At 35.7% G+C, this 11978-nt stretch overlaps 2 protein-coding genes across 2 annotated transcripts; one reads left to right on the top strand and one right to left on the bottom strand.

Annotated features, from left to right (window-relative positions):
• Positions 1-345: 345 nt before the first annotated feature.
• LOC130731536 (uncharacterized) lies at positions 346-1014 on the bottom strand. The gene has a single exon (XM_057583838.1). The coding sequence runs from the start codon at positions 1011-1013 to the stop codon at positions 564-566; it is 450 nt and encodes a 149-aa protein (XP_057439821.1). The 5' UTR covers position 1014; the 3' UTR covers positions 346-563.
• A 3587-nt stretch (positions 1015-4601) lies between these two features.
• LOC130745492 (uncharacterized) lies at positions 4602-11141 on the top strand. The gene is made up of 4 exons (XM_057597820.1): positions 4602-4703; positions 6335-6359; positions 10443-10710; positions 10772-11141. The coding sequence occupies exons 1-4, from the start codon at positions 4602-4604 to the stop codon at positions 11139-11141; spliced, it is 765 nt and encodes a 254-aa protein (XP_057453803.1).
• The last annotated feature ends 837 nt before the right edge of the window (positions 11142-11978 follow it).

Below are 11978 nucleotides of genomic sequence, written 5' to 3'. Positions count from 1 at the left end.
GGACCCACATTGCACGCCAGTCAGGACAAATGTCCTGGCCTTCACAAAAGCAGATGTCACAACATCGGCTAGGACATCAGGTTGTTTTTAACAAAATGTATGACAACAAAGGAACAACAATCTCCCCCTTTGTCAAATTTTGTCTAAAAACAACTTCACAACCAGAGAGGGTAAATCACATAGAGTCAGCAGCGGAAAAAAAAAACTCCCTCTCAAATCAATGCATCTTTGTAGCCAACCATAGAGGAACCCCCCCCCTCAAATGATGCATCCATGTGGACTGCTTGAAGTATAAATACCATATGCATAGCAGCACACACACTAACTATCCAACAAGTGTAAACTAGAAAACCAGTAGCAACTTGAACAGTAGCAGCTTGAACATAAACCAGTTACTAGCCTTGTCTTGAAAGAGTCTTCAACTTATTACAGACCAAAGCTAACACTTGCAAATCACACATAGTCTTCACAGCAACAGAAACAACACAGATTCTTCACCAAACTACTCCCCCTTTTTAACACAAATTTGGCAAAGGTAGCACAGCATAAACAAACCATCACTTCTAAGACCAGAATGACAACAATTCATGAACACTTTCAATAACTGACTTCTTACAAACGGTAGATGGTTCAGAACCCAAGGCAGATTGATGAATTTGGAGATCAAGTTCAGATGTGTCAACAATGGGGTTTGGATTTCTAGCAGAGGGTTCCATATTCACATCTGAAGTAGTCTCAACTAATGTCTCAACATGAGGTTCAACATTGGGAACAGAAACAGATTCAACTGATATCTCATGAATCACATTAGGCACAATAACATTAGGATCTGCACTTACAGATTCACCTATGCTTGCATGAACAGTTGCTGGTGCATTTGAGACTTCAAGAGAACTTGCAGCAACAAATTTCTTCCTCCATTCCTTCATAACATCTACACCAGAACTCGGAGATTTAAGAAGAGCAACATCCTTTGAATATGATCTATTCACCCTAGATGGCTGTGGAGACATCTCTTCCTCGCCGAAGAACTTGACTCTAACTCCTTCTTTAGGTTTCCACTCTTTCCTTGATGAAGCTACTTGTGGATTAGTCCTTGGTTGATCATGAGACTGAGGATATCCATATAGCTTGTAACAGTAGGGCCTTATATGACCAAGTTTGCCACAGTGATGACATTTCCAAGTAAATTTCTTGGATTTTCTGAACTGAGGGTACACATGTCGTACAGAATGATGCGACATTGGGTCTGACATTGGTTGCTTAGTTTGCTTTTCAGATGAAGCAGACTTCTTTGCACTCTTGTAGCTGAAGCCTATCCCCTCCATATCTCCAACTGTTTTCCCAACTTCCAGAATCTCCTCTAACACATTAGTGCTTTTATTCATCATACGAATAGACTTTTTCATACCTTCAAGCTTTGAGTTCAGTAATGTTACCTCCTCTTGCAGTTTTACATTAGTGATCTGAAGTTTCTCATTCTCCTCACGCAACTTGCTGATGGTCTTTACTTCTTCTTGCAAACTGGAGTTATTACTCTGAAGTTGCTTCTTCTCAGCAATCAAATCTTTGACTTCTTTTCTTATTTTCTCACCATACGTACATGATTCCTCCCACTTAGCCAACAACAATTTGTAGGTTTCAACTAGTTCTTGCTCATCACCATCACTTGACTCAGCATCAGAATAGCACTTCCCAATGAGAGCCTTTACATGAATAGCCTTGGTTGTATCATTCCCATGTTTGTCTTTGAGTTGAAATTCAGTATTCTTCACATTGTCCGACACATTGTCCAGGACATTTGTATTTGACATTCTGCCCAAACTCTTCAACGCTTTGTTAAGTAATGATACAGCTTCTGCAATGTTTGCATCAGTATCCTTGTCCCTCTGATCTTCATCTTCTTCAGTGTTGGACACAAAAGTTATACTCTTCGCCTTCTTCTCATATCTACCATTAAGAGACATCTCAAAGGTTTGCAAGGAACCAATGAGTTCATCAACCTTGATGTTACTGATGTCTTGGGCTTCTTCAATGGCAGTTACCTTCATATCAAACCTCTTGGGGAGAGACCTGAGAATCTTTCTTGCTAACTTTTCTTCAGACATGGGTTCCCCTAGGGCAAAAGAAGAGTTGGCTAGATCCCTTATACGCATGTGAAACTCATATATGGATTCATCCTCATTCATCTTCATAGTCTCAAACTGAGTTGTAAGAAGCTGAAGCTTTGACATACGAACTCTTGATGTTCCTTCATGGGCAGTCTTGAGAATCTCCCATGCTTCTTTAGCCACAGTACATGTGTTGATTAACCTGAACATATTTTTGTCAACTCCATTAAAAATGGCATTCAAGGCTTTGGAGTTTCCAAGAGCTTCGTCATCTTCTTTCTTTGTCCACTTATCTTCAGGCTTCAATTCAGTTGTGGATGCTATCACAGGATGTTTCCACCCCTTGACTATTGCCTTCCATGTTATACTGTCCATAGATTTGAGAAAAACCACCATTCGAGCCTTCCAGTAGTCATAATTGGTACCATCCAAAATTGGTGGCATATAGATTGATCTTCTTCCATCCATAATGTTGTCCTTGAGAACAGTATATATTCCCTGGAGCTCACCCAACAGAATAGGGTGCCTGCTCTGATGCCAATTGAAAATACGGTTCTCGCACAGGACAGATGTCGAACGCGATGCTGGGACAACCGGTTCGACAACTGACTAACAGTAACAAAACCAGAAAAATAATAAAGTAGAACACAGAAGATTGGTAACCCAGTTCGGTGAAACTTCACCTACGTCTGGAGGGTTTGCATGCACCCAAAGAAAGGAAATCCACTATCTCAAGATTCAGGAATTACAGACACTCATGAACAACTCAGTTCATAGTTCACTTCCTAATCTACCCAGTGTATTTCTACTTAGAATCTCAACCTAAGTATGAGAGCCCCTCTCACTTTCTCTCAATCACTGCCACAGTGATTGGTGAACAACAATAACACAGAGTTTGTTTGACACTCAAACACAACACAGAACTGAAACTTGCTTTATAGAATCAGGGAGCAAGAACAACACAACTTACAATCCTAAAACACTTGATCTTCAATCTTAGCTCTGGTGACTCACGTTTTAGGTCTTTGTTCTATTTATACTTCAGCAGAGGCGGCACTAGGGTTTCTTGGGCTGAAGAACAACTCTGATCCAACTCATACCAGCACAGAATCTTCCAAGATATGATATGAGTGATTAACAACTTAAGAATAGAAAAAAATCTCCAATCACTGATTTGTTCCAACAATAAACAACCCGCGTATATCTCCCTTTAATAAGTTACTTGAATCTCAAGTAATAACAAATCACATCCTCCAAACCAATAACAAAAGGGACCCACATTGCACGCCAGTCAGGACAAATGTCCTGGCCTTCACAAAAGCAGATGTCACAACATCGGCTAGGACATCAGGTTGTTTTTAACAAAATGTATGACAACAAAGGAACAACAATTGATACAAATAGATCTCAATTGATTATATCTCTACAAGTTGAAATAAGGAACCAAGAACTTGAAAAATTGTCGACAGATATATAACGTTCAATATTATAAGTGCGAGCATATTGAACCCATATTAAAGGGTGTGGTTGGACAACATATATAGAAGCAATTCATTTGCAAAAATATAAGAGTCTTTGAACTTGAAGACTATACCCCAAAGGTGTAAAAGGGTATTGCATAGTTGTTTGGTTCTGAATTAGTCATTGATTGACAAAATGGAACATGCTTTTAACGAACTCCGGTTTCATTGCCCAAATCTGAATATGAGAAATTCTACATCGGAGATTCATCCATTACCTTGCAGACAACACAAGGCTAAAGAAGGATACATCAAGGGAGATAGAACAAAGCACATATCACTGAAACTCTTATTCACTCATGATCTACAAAAGAATGGTGACATAGACATCCAACAAATTCGTTCAAGTAATAATTTGACAGACTTCACTACTAAAAAAACATGATTTAGCGAGGGATTTTAGCGAGGGAAACAAATTCATGGTATTGGAAATAAAATGTTATTTTATAATTTAGCGACGGATTTGAAACCTCGCTATTGATCCGTCGCTAATTCCCTCGCTAATATTATTTTAATATTTTATCTTGCAATTTAGCGACGGATTTTGACCGTCGCTGATGTCCTCCCATCGCTAAATCCCTCGGTAAATTTTCTAAAACGTTAGCGACGGAAACAAACAGGAATTCCGTCGCTAAAAATATTGTTTTAAAAAATGAACAATTGTTCTTCCAGATTCGAACCTGGGGCTTGTCTCCAAAAGAGAAGGCTTTAGCCAATGAACTAGATTACATTTATTGTATTATGTTCCAAAATATATAATTTTAACTATACAAACACTAGTAAGTTAAAAGTTTTCAAGTCCAAACACAAACAATCCATTCACTCATACTCTCTCAGAAAAACCCTAACACACTCAGAAACTTCCTCCCGACTCTCACACTCTCATGGCCGCCACCGTGTCCTGCTCTAGTGTCGCCACCGTTGTCCTTCCCGGCGCTCCTACTCCATCGTTCGCGTGAAGCTGTTTGCAATGGTGAGAGAAGCGGAGAAGTGGAGCCAGAGGCGGAGTGGCCGAACCCCGGCGGTGGCTGAACCACAGGAAGTGGAGCCTGCTCCGGAGTCGATCATGACGGTGAGCTTCCTCTTCCATTTCTATTCTTAGATTTCATGTTCTCTCTATTCGATTTTACTTTTGCTTGATACGATTTCAAAACATGAAACCCTAATTTTCGTATTTCTGGATCACGCTCTCTCTATTCGAATTTTACCTTTGGTTTGGATTGCTTCTAAGTACTGATTTTTCTTGAAAATGGCTTTTCTACTGTGTTTTTTTATCTTTCCCTAATAGGGGTCAGTTTAGCTTTTTATTGTAACTGTAATATACATTAGATTCTCAACAAATTTGGGTTCTTACATAATGGTTTCTTGTTCCACTACATTCAATATTTATATAATCTAATAAGTTGTGGTTCTCCTTTTGCTTGGATTAGTCGGTCACATGCCATCTTCACAATTACATTAGATCAGATGCACAAACTCCATCCAGTTTCTTACAGTAGTGATACTTCGGATGAGGATATGGGTTAAGAATACCTTTCAGCAAAGTTCCATTTGGTAGATCTAGCTGGATCAGAGAGAGCTAAAAGAACTGGTTCCGATGGTCTTCGTTTCAAAAGTCATAATACTTTATTAGCCTTAATTCCCAGTATACTTTTATTTCAAATTACTGTGTTATTGTTGAAAATTATAATGACAAGGATTTAGTGACATTATCTTATCTTTTTGTCAAAAAAGTGTACACATCAATAAAGGCCTTCTTGCACTAGGTAATGTCATAAGTGCACTAGGGGATGAGAAAAAGAGAAAATAGGGTGTACACGTCCCTTATCGGGATAGCAAACTCACTCGACTCTTACAGGTTAGAGAAACATTTTGTTGTTTGACAATTGACAAAACAGTTTTGTATGTACGCGTGTGTGTGTTAGCATATAAAGTGAGAGGAGTGGTTTATATTGAGAGTGAGAATAGCTACTTATCAGTAACTTCTGTATGGGAGTTTGCAACCTTAGCTTGACTTGTCTGTTTACCTTTTCTATTTAAAACATGAACTAAGAATTGTATCTTAGTTTCTTAATGCTGGTCTCTAAATAATTCTATTGACACTGAATTGAATAGGGTTCAATCCTACTTGGAATCATGTTCTTTGTAAATTTTAGTACCAGAAGCATATTAAAATTTTAAATTCTTGAGTAAGGTCCAATCATCCTGTTAGATTAATACTCTTGAGATGAAAAAGTTATGAAGTATGATGGAAAGCAGAAATTATTATGTGTAATTGCAAATTCCTTACTCAAAGACAACTTAGATTCCCATTTTCTCTATATGCAAAGATGAACTGAGAATTCTTTGAAAATAGGCACCTAGACAACATAAATGCTTAAGTTTTCATGTAGTTCAAGAACTCAGTTTTATTAATGGTTGATATGGCAAGTTTCTCAGCTCTCTTAGTCCGACCCTTGTCACTTTGACTGGCCTAATGCTCCTTGCATTAAGTTTTCCCAAAGGACACTTTTATGCATATTGAACTATTGGTGTTTATCTTCTGTTTGATTATCAGTTGTTTGACCTTTGGTTATTATATTAAAATCTATACCTACCTCATACTTCGTGCTTCATGGTTTCCTTATTTAAGAACTAGTTAGACCAAGTACATAGGAGGATCTAAATGGTGATTAATTTAACTATTTCAGGTTCATGTATCAGCTATCCATTCTAATGGACCTTTCAGGTAAACTACCCAAGTTTTCAGCTGCTCAGAACCCATGAATCTTGATATTATTTGGTTTTTTAAGTTTTGATAATATAGGACTTGCTAACTTATTTCATGGTTAATCTGTGTCTCAATTTTTAAATGGACTTTATTATCTTTGATAGCATTTTACATTTATTATCTGAATTTTTTGATCGTATTGGTTATTTTTTCTTGGCGAACATGAACCCGATATCCTGAAGAAGGATAATACAAATTTCATGGTTTCTTAGAACACTGAAGTGTCAAGTTTACCATGCTGGTGAGCTAGATTTTTTCACAGTAGTTTCATTCATTATTAGTTTAATTTCAACTAGTTCCCTTCTTATAGTTCTATTTCCAGCCCATATTCCTGGTTCAATTTTACTCTGTTTGATTGTTGCCTATGATTAAGATGTATTTAGTTTTGTTCAGTTCTCTGTTTTTTAGCATTTAAATGTGTGGTAAATAATTGTGTGCATAATATTTTGCATGGCAGCCATCTTATTAAGATGTCGTGCGCCAAAGTGCTTTGGGTTGGAACTTGCGGTTTCATCTACTCTATAAGCCCCGACATCTCAGGATAGAGGGAACAATCTGCTTTGTGTTTCCCTTCTGTGGATGTGAAGCTGCTTGAATCAAGAGGTACATCCCTATCTATACTGAAGGGTTTGACACATGTGCTTGTGGGTAAAATCGTTGTTGGGACTTGACTTAATGGGTTCTCACTATGATGAATTAGATGCTGAGTTTGATGACCTTGTATTTAGATGAATATTTATGTATTTGACACTAATGTTTATAATTATGCTTTTGACATTTTACCATGACTATGTATGGCTTCATTACTATGATTATGTAGGGTTAATCAACATGATCTTAAATATGAATGTGAAACTTCAAACTAATAGTAGATTTTGAATTACTTCATTTAGGATTTGGGGAAAATGATCAAACTGAATTGTTATTGTACAAGAAAAATAAAATATGCTCAAAAAATAAAATTCGTCACTTACTTAGCGAGGGAATTAGCGATGGATTGGAAATAAAAATGTCAGCCGGTTAGCGACGGAAGTGTCTGTCGCTGTTGTCGCAAACAGCGACGGATTCATGGGATAATCCAGCAAACAATTTAGCGACGGAAATATATAAATTAGCGACGACATATTTCCGTCGCTGATAGCGACGGATTTGAAAATCCCTCGTTAAATATTTATCGACGCCAGTTTGCACTGCGGACGGTGTTCCGTCGCAAATTCCGTCACTAAATATTTAGCGACGGAATTTTCCTTCTTTAGCGACGGATTTTGTCCCTCGCTAAATTGCTTTTTTTTAGTAGTGCTTATTTATGAAGGCTCTTCCAACAATAACATTTGAAAAGCTTGTGCAAAATATCGGAGTTCGTCGGCTGAAATATCTTAATTAATATATATTGTACTCTTTTTTCCTTAACCATGTTTTTTTCCCATTGGGTTTTTCATGGTAAGATTTTTAATGAGGCAATGTACAAAGACGAACTATAGAATGATGTACTCTTTTTCCTTTACTAGGTTTTTATCCCACTGAATTTTTTCTAGTAAGATTTTTAATGAGACACATTCTTAAGGGATTGTCATCCAAGGGGAGTATTATGAATAGTTTGGATGACCATGTGTATTTTGGTATATGGGTTATATTAAAAAGTTTGTGGGCTTGGCCATGTGTATCATTTCCATGAATTGACCTAGTTCTAGAGCTATAAATAAAGGAGGTTGCATCAAGCAACCACACCTTTGATTCCACAATATTAATTGTTCAAATCTTGCTTATCTTCTCCTCTCTCACTCCTACTCACTTGTACTGTCTTCATATTTTATAACAGTATTGTTATTTTCATCTTATCCAAAAAACACGGAAATATTTCAAATTTTATACTTTACTATTTAATTTATTTCCCTTATCTCATCTTAAATGTATTTAATTTTCTTTCTTATTTCTTTTTCTTTTGTTTATAAGAGGAATGTTAATTTTCTTTCTTATTTAACTTGTCCATATATGTACCGAAAAAAAAAAACTTGTCCATATACAGTATTTTATTATTCAACTAGAAAAATTAAACGCTTTAATATTTTTATGTGCATTTAATTTTCTTTCTTATTTAACTTGTCACAACATTCAACGCATGTATTTGGAATGTTGATTCTTGAGTTGTAGTACTTTTTTTGTTAGGTTTAATGAAAATAACGTTAATAATTTTTTATTATATACTATATATTAACGATTTTATGAATTAACACATAACAACGTTAACAAAAAAGTATTAACATAATACACTAAATAAAAATGATTTAATGAATAACTATAAAATAATATAAATTTATTTTATAATTATTATAATTGTATTCATTTTTTTGAAAGCATTAATTGTATTCATTAATTTTACTTAAATATAGTAAATTGTACATTTAATCATATTTATTTTAATAATTATATTAATTATTAAGTATAAGCTACTGTGAGAATAAATGAACCAAATGGTGTCATGGTGTTTGTTGTTTTCATCTTATCCAGAAAACGGAAAAATTTCAAATTTTATATTTTACTATTTAATTTATTTCCCTTATCAAAATGCCATTTAATTTTCTTTCTTATTTAACTTGTCCATATATTTTATTATTCAACCAAAAAAACTAAACGCTTTAATATTCCGCAATTGACTCCATTATGACAGATTTCACAGTTTTGATGAAGGTTTCCTAATTTTTATTGTAGAACTTATCGATCTTCTGGTAGCCAATAATAAAAGTAAAATTATTGGTTTTTTTAATTTTATGAATACTACAATCAATTTAATAAATGATTTTGGTTTTTGTTGAAAGTAATAAATGATTTTGTTTTTTTTAATGAACAAATGATTTTGTTAAATTCTTTTAAATGCTGTGACAAATTTCGAAATTCATATCTATCGACATTCCTTCTTTTTTTTTTGTTAAGTTCAAAAAAAAAAGACATTCCTTTTTTTGAAATAAATATCTATCTACATTCCTAAGAGCATCTCCAATGGAGTCCTTATTTTGGGACCTTAAAATAAGATCCGGATCTTATTAGATCTCACCATTGGAGCTATCCTACATGGCATGAGATCTTAGCAAAAGCTAAGATCCGTGTGTTAGCTCATGTACTCTCAAATGTGAGATCTTAAATAAAATAATATTTTTTTCTCTCTCCTTCAATACCATAATCAAAGTGAAAATTAGGGAGGAAAATAAATAATATAAATATATTGAGTACTGTGGGTCCAGACAAAAGTAAAATAAGATCTCAACCACTAGAGTGAAATGTGTATGAAGACCTTATGAGTGTCTTAAATCCTATGTGGCAATTTGGGCCCACAAGAATTGAGTTAAGTCCCAAAATAGGTTCCTACCATTGGAGATGCTCTAATACATGCGTTGAACGTGAAATGATAGCAAAATCTCTCCTTTCCGGTCTTCTATATTCCTTTTCCCATCTTAAGTAATTTAACTAATTCTAGATCATTTGATCAAGAAAATGGAAAGATTTCAAATTTTAAAATTTATATTTTATGCCATAAAAAATTAATTATTTTTTAGTTGGAATTTATCTATTGCATTTGAATTTAATTTCCTTTTTTATTTAAATTTTCTATATATTTTATTGTTCAACCAACAAATTTTTTGACAATTACTTCGATTTAGGGTAGGGTTCCCGATTTTCTATGTAGAGCTCATCGATCTTCCAGCTACCAAAACTATTGGTTTTTTTATGAATACTATAATCAATTTAATAAATGATTTTGTTAAATATATTCTTTTAATTTGTGTCAAATTCTGAAATTCATTGTAACAAAAAAAAGTTCTGAAATTCATTCCTATCTAAATTCCTAATACGTGCGTTGAATGGGAGATGATATAGTAAAATTAAAATCCCTCCCTCTCGGTCTTCAATATTGCTTTTCCTATATTAAGTAATTTTAATATTTTGTCCCCCACTAATAAGTTGGGTGGTGATCCTCCGGATCTTGTGCGCAGACAGAGTTAAATATTGTCTCTAATTGTGGTTTACATGATGTTGGTTTTTCAGGTTATAGATTTACTTGGTCGAATAAAAGAGTAACTCCTGACACCATAGAAGAGAGGCTTGATTATGCTCTTGCTAATGATGCTTGGGATGAGGTGTGGCCTGTCACGGATGTTACTAACCTACCAAGGTACCATTCTGATCATAATCCTTTACTGATATGTTGTGGTTCCAAGGGCTTAAGACAGGAATTGCGAAGGGCCAGGTTGTTTCGCTTTGAGGAACTGTGGCTCCAGGATGGGGATTGTAAGGAGGTTGTGGCTGAGGCCTGGTGCCATGGGTCTCCTACTAATTTGACATCAAAGTTGAGCTCTTTGGGAGCGACTCTCCAGGAGTGGGGGACGTGAAAAGTTTGGTGACATACCAAAGAAAATTTCTGACACGAAGGCTCTACTTCAGAAGCTCCAGCAGCAAATTCAAACTGATCAAGTGGTGGAGCAAGTTAAGGAGGCCGAGAGTGAGTTAGACAAATTGATTGATCAGCAAGAAATTTGGTGGAGTCAGAGCTCCAGAGTGAATTGGCTAAAAATTGGAGATAGAAATACAAAAAATTTCCATCAGAATGCTACTCCGAGGCGAAAGAGGAATATGATTGAAAAGATTAAAGATGATGGAGGCAGAGAATTTGTTGATGATCCGAGTATTGGTAGAGTGTTGGGTGATTACTTTGTTGGCCTATTCACTAGCTCCTCTCCATCATGAGTGCAGGAAGCAGCAGCTCTTGTTGGCAACAGGATTTCAACCGTCCACCTGGATGTGTTATCCGAAACGTTCACAAAACAGGATGTGGAGGAAGCCTTGTTTTAGATGCACCCCACGAAAGCTCAGGGCTTGGATGGTTTTCCCGCTCTTTTTTATCAAAGGCATTGGGATCTTATTGGGGATGATATTGCCCAGTTATGTTTACAGGTGCTTAATGGCTCTGACTCACCAGGTAATATTAATAATACTTTATTGGTGTTAATTCCTAAAGTTAAGAAGCCTGAACATGCTACACAGCTCATGCCGATTAGCTTGTGTAATGTTTTATTTAAAATTATTACAAAAACCATTGCAAATAGATTGAAGATTATTTTGCCGGATTTAATTTGCAACACTCAAAGTGCTTTTGTTCCGCGCCGGCTGATTACAGATAATGCCCTGGTAGCGTTTGAGTGTTTTCATTACATGAAAAAAAGAATTACTGGCCGGAATGACATGATGGCTTTGAAATTAGTAATGTCTAAAGCTTATGACCAAGTGGAATGGTCTTTTTAGAGCAGTGTGCTTCAGAGTATGGGTTTCCCAGAATATTGGGTAAATTTAATTATGAAATGTGTTTCAACTGTTAATTTTCTATTATGTTAAATGGGAACCCTCAGCCATCTTTTGTTCCTCACAGAGGTCTCAGGCAAGGGGACCCGCTGTCACCATATCTTTTTATCCTTTGTGGAGAAGTTTTTTCTGCTCTGATTCAGAAAGCTATTTTTACAGGTTCTCTGCATGGTATAAAGGTAGCTCAAAAGGCTCCTGTGATATCTCATTTACTGTTTGTTGATG

This window comes from Lotus japonicus, chromosome 1 (assembly GCF_012489685.1).
Source record: "Lotus japonicus ecotype B-129 chromosome 1, LjGifu_v1.2".
Classification (NCBI taxonomy): Eukaryota; Viridiplantae; Streptophyta; class Magnoliopsida; order Fabales; family Fabaceae; genus Lotus; species Lotus japonicus.
This window is presented reverse-complemented; position numbering and strand designations above follow the sequence as displayed.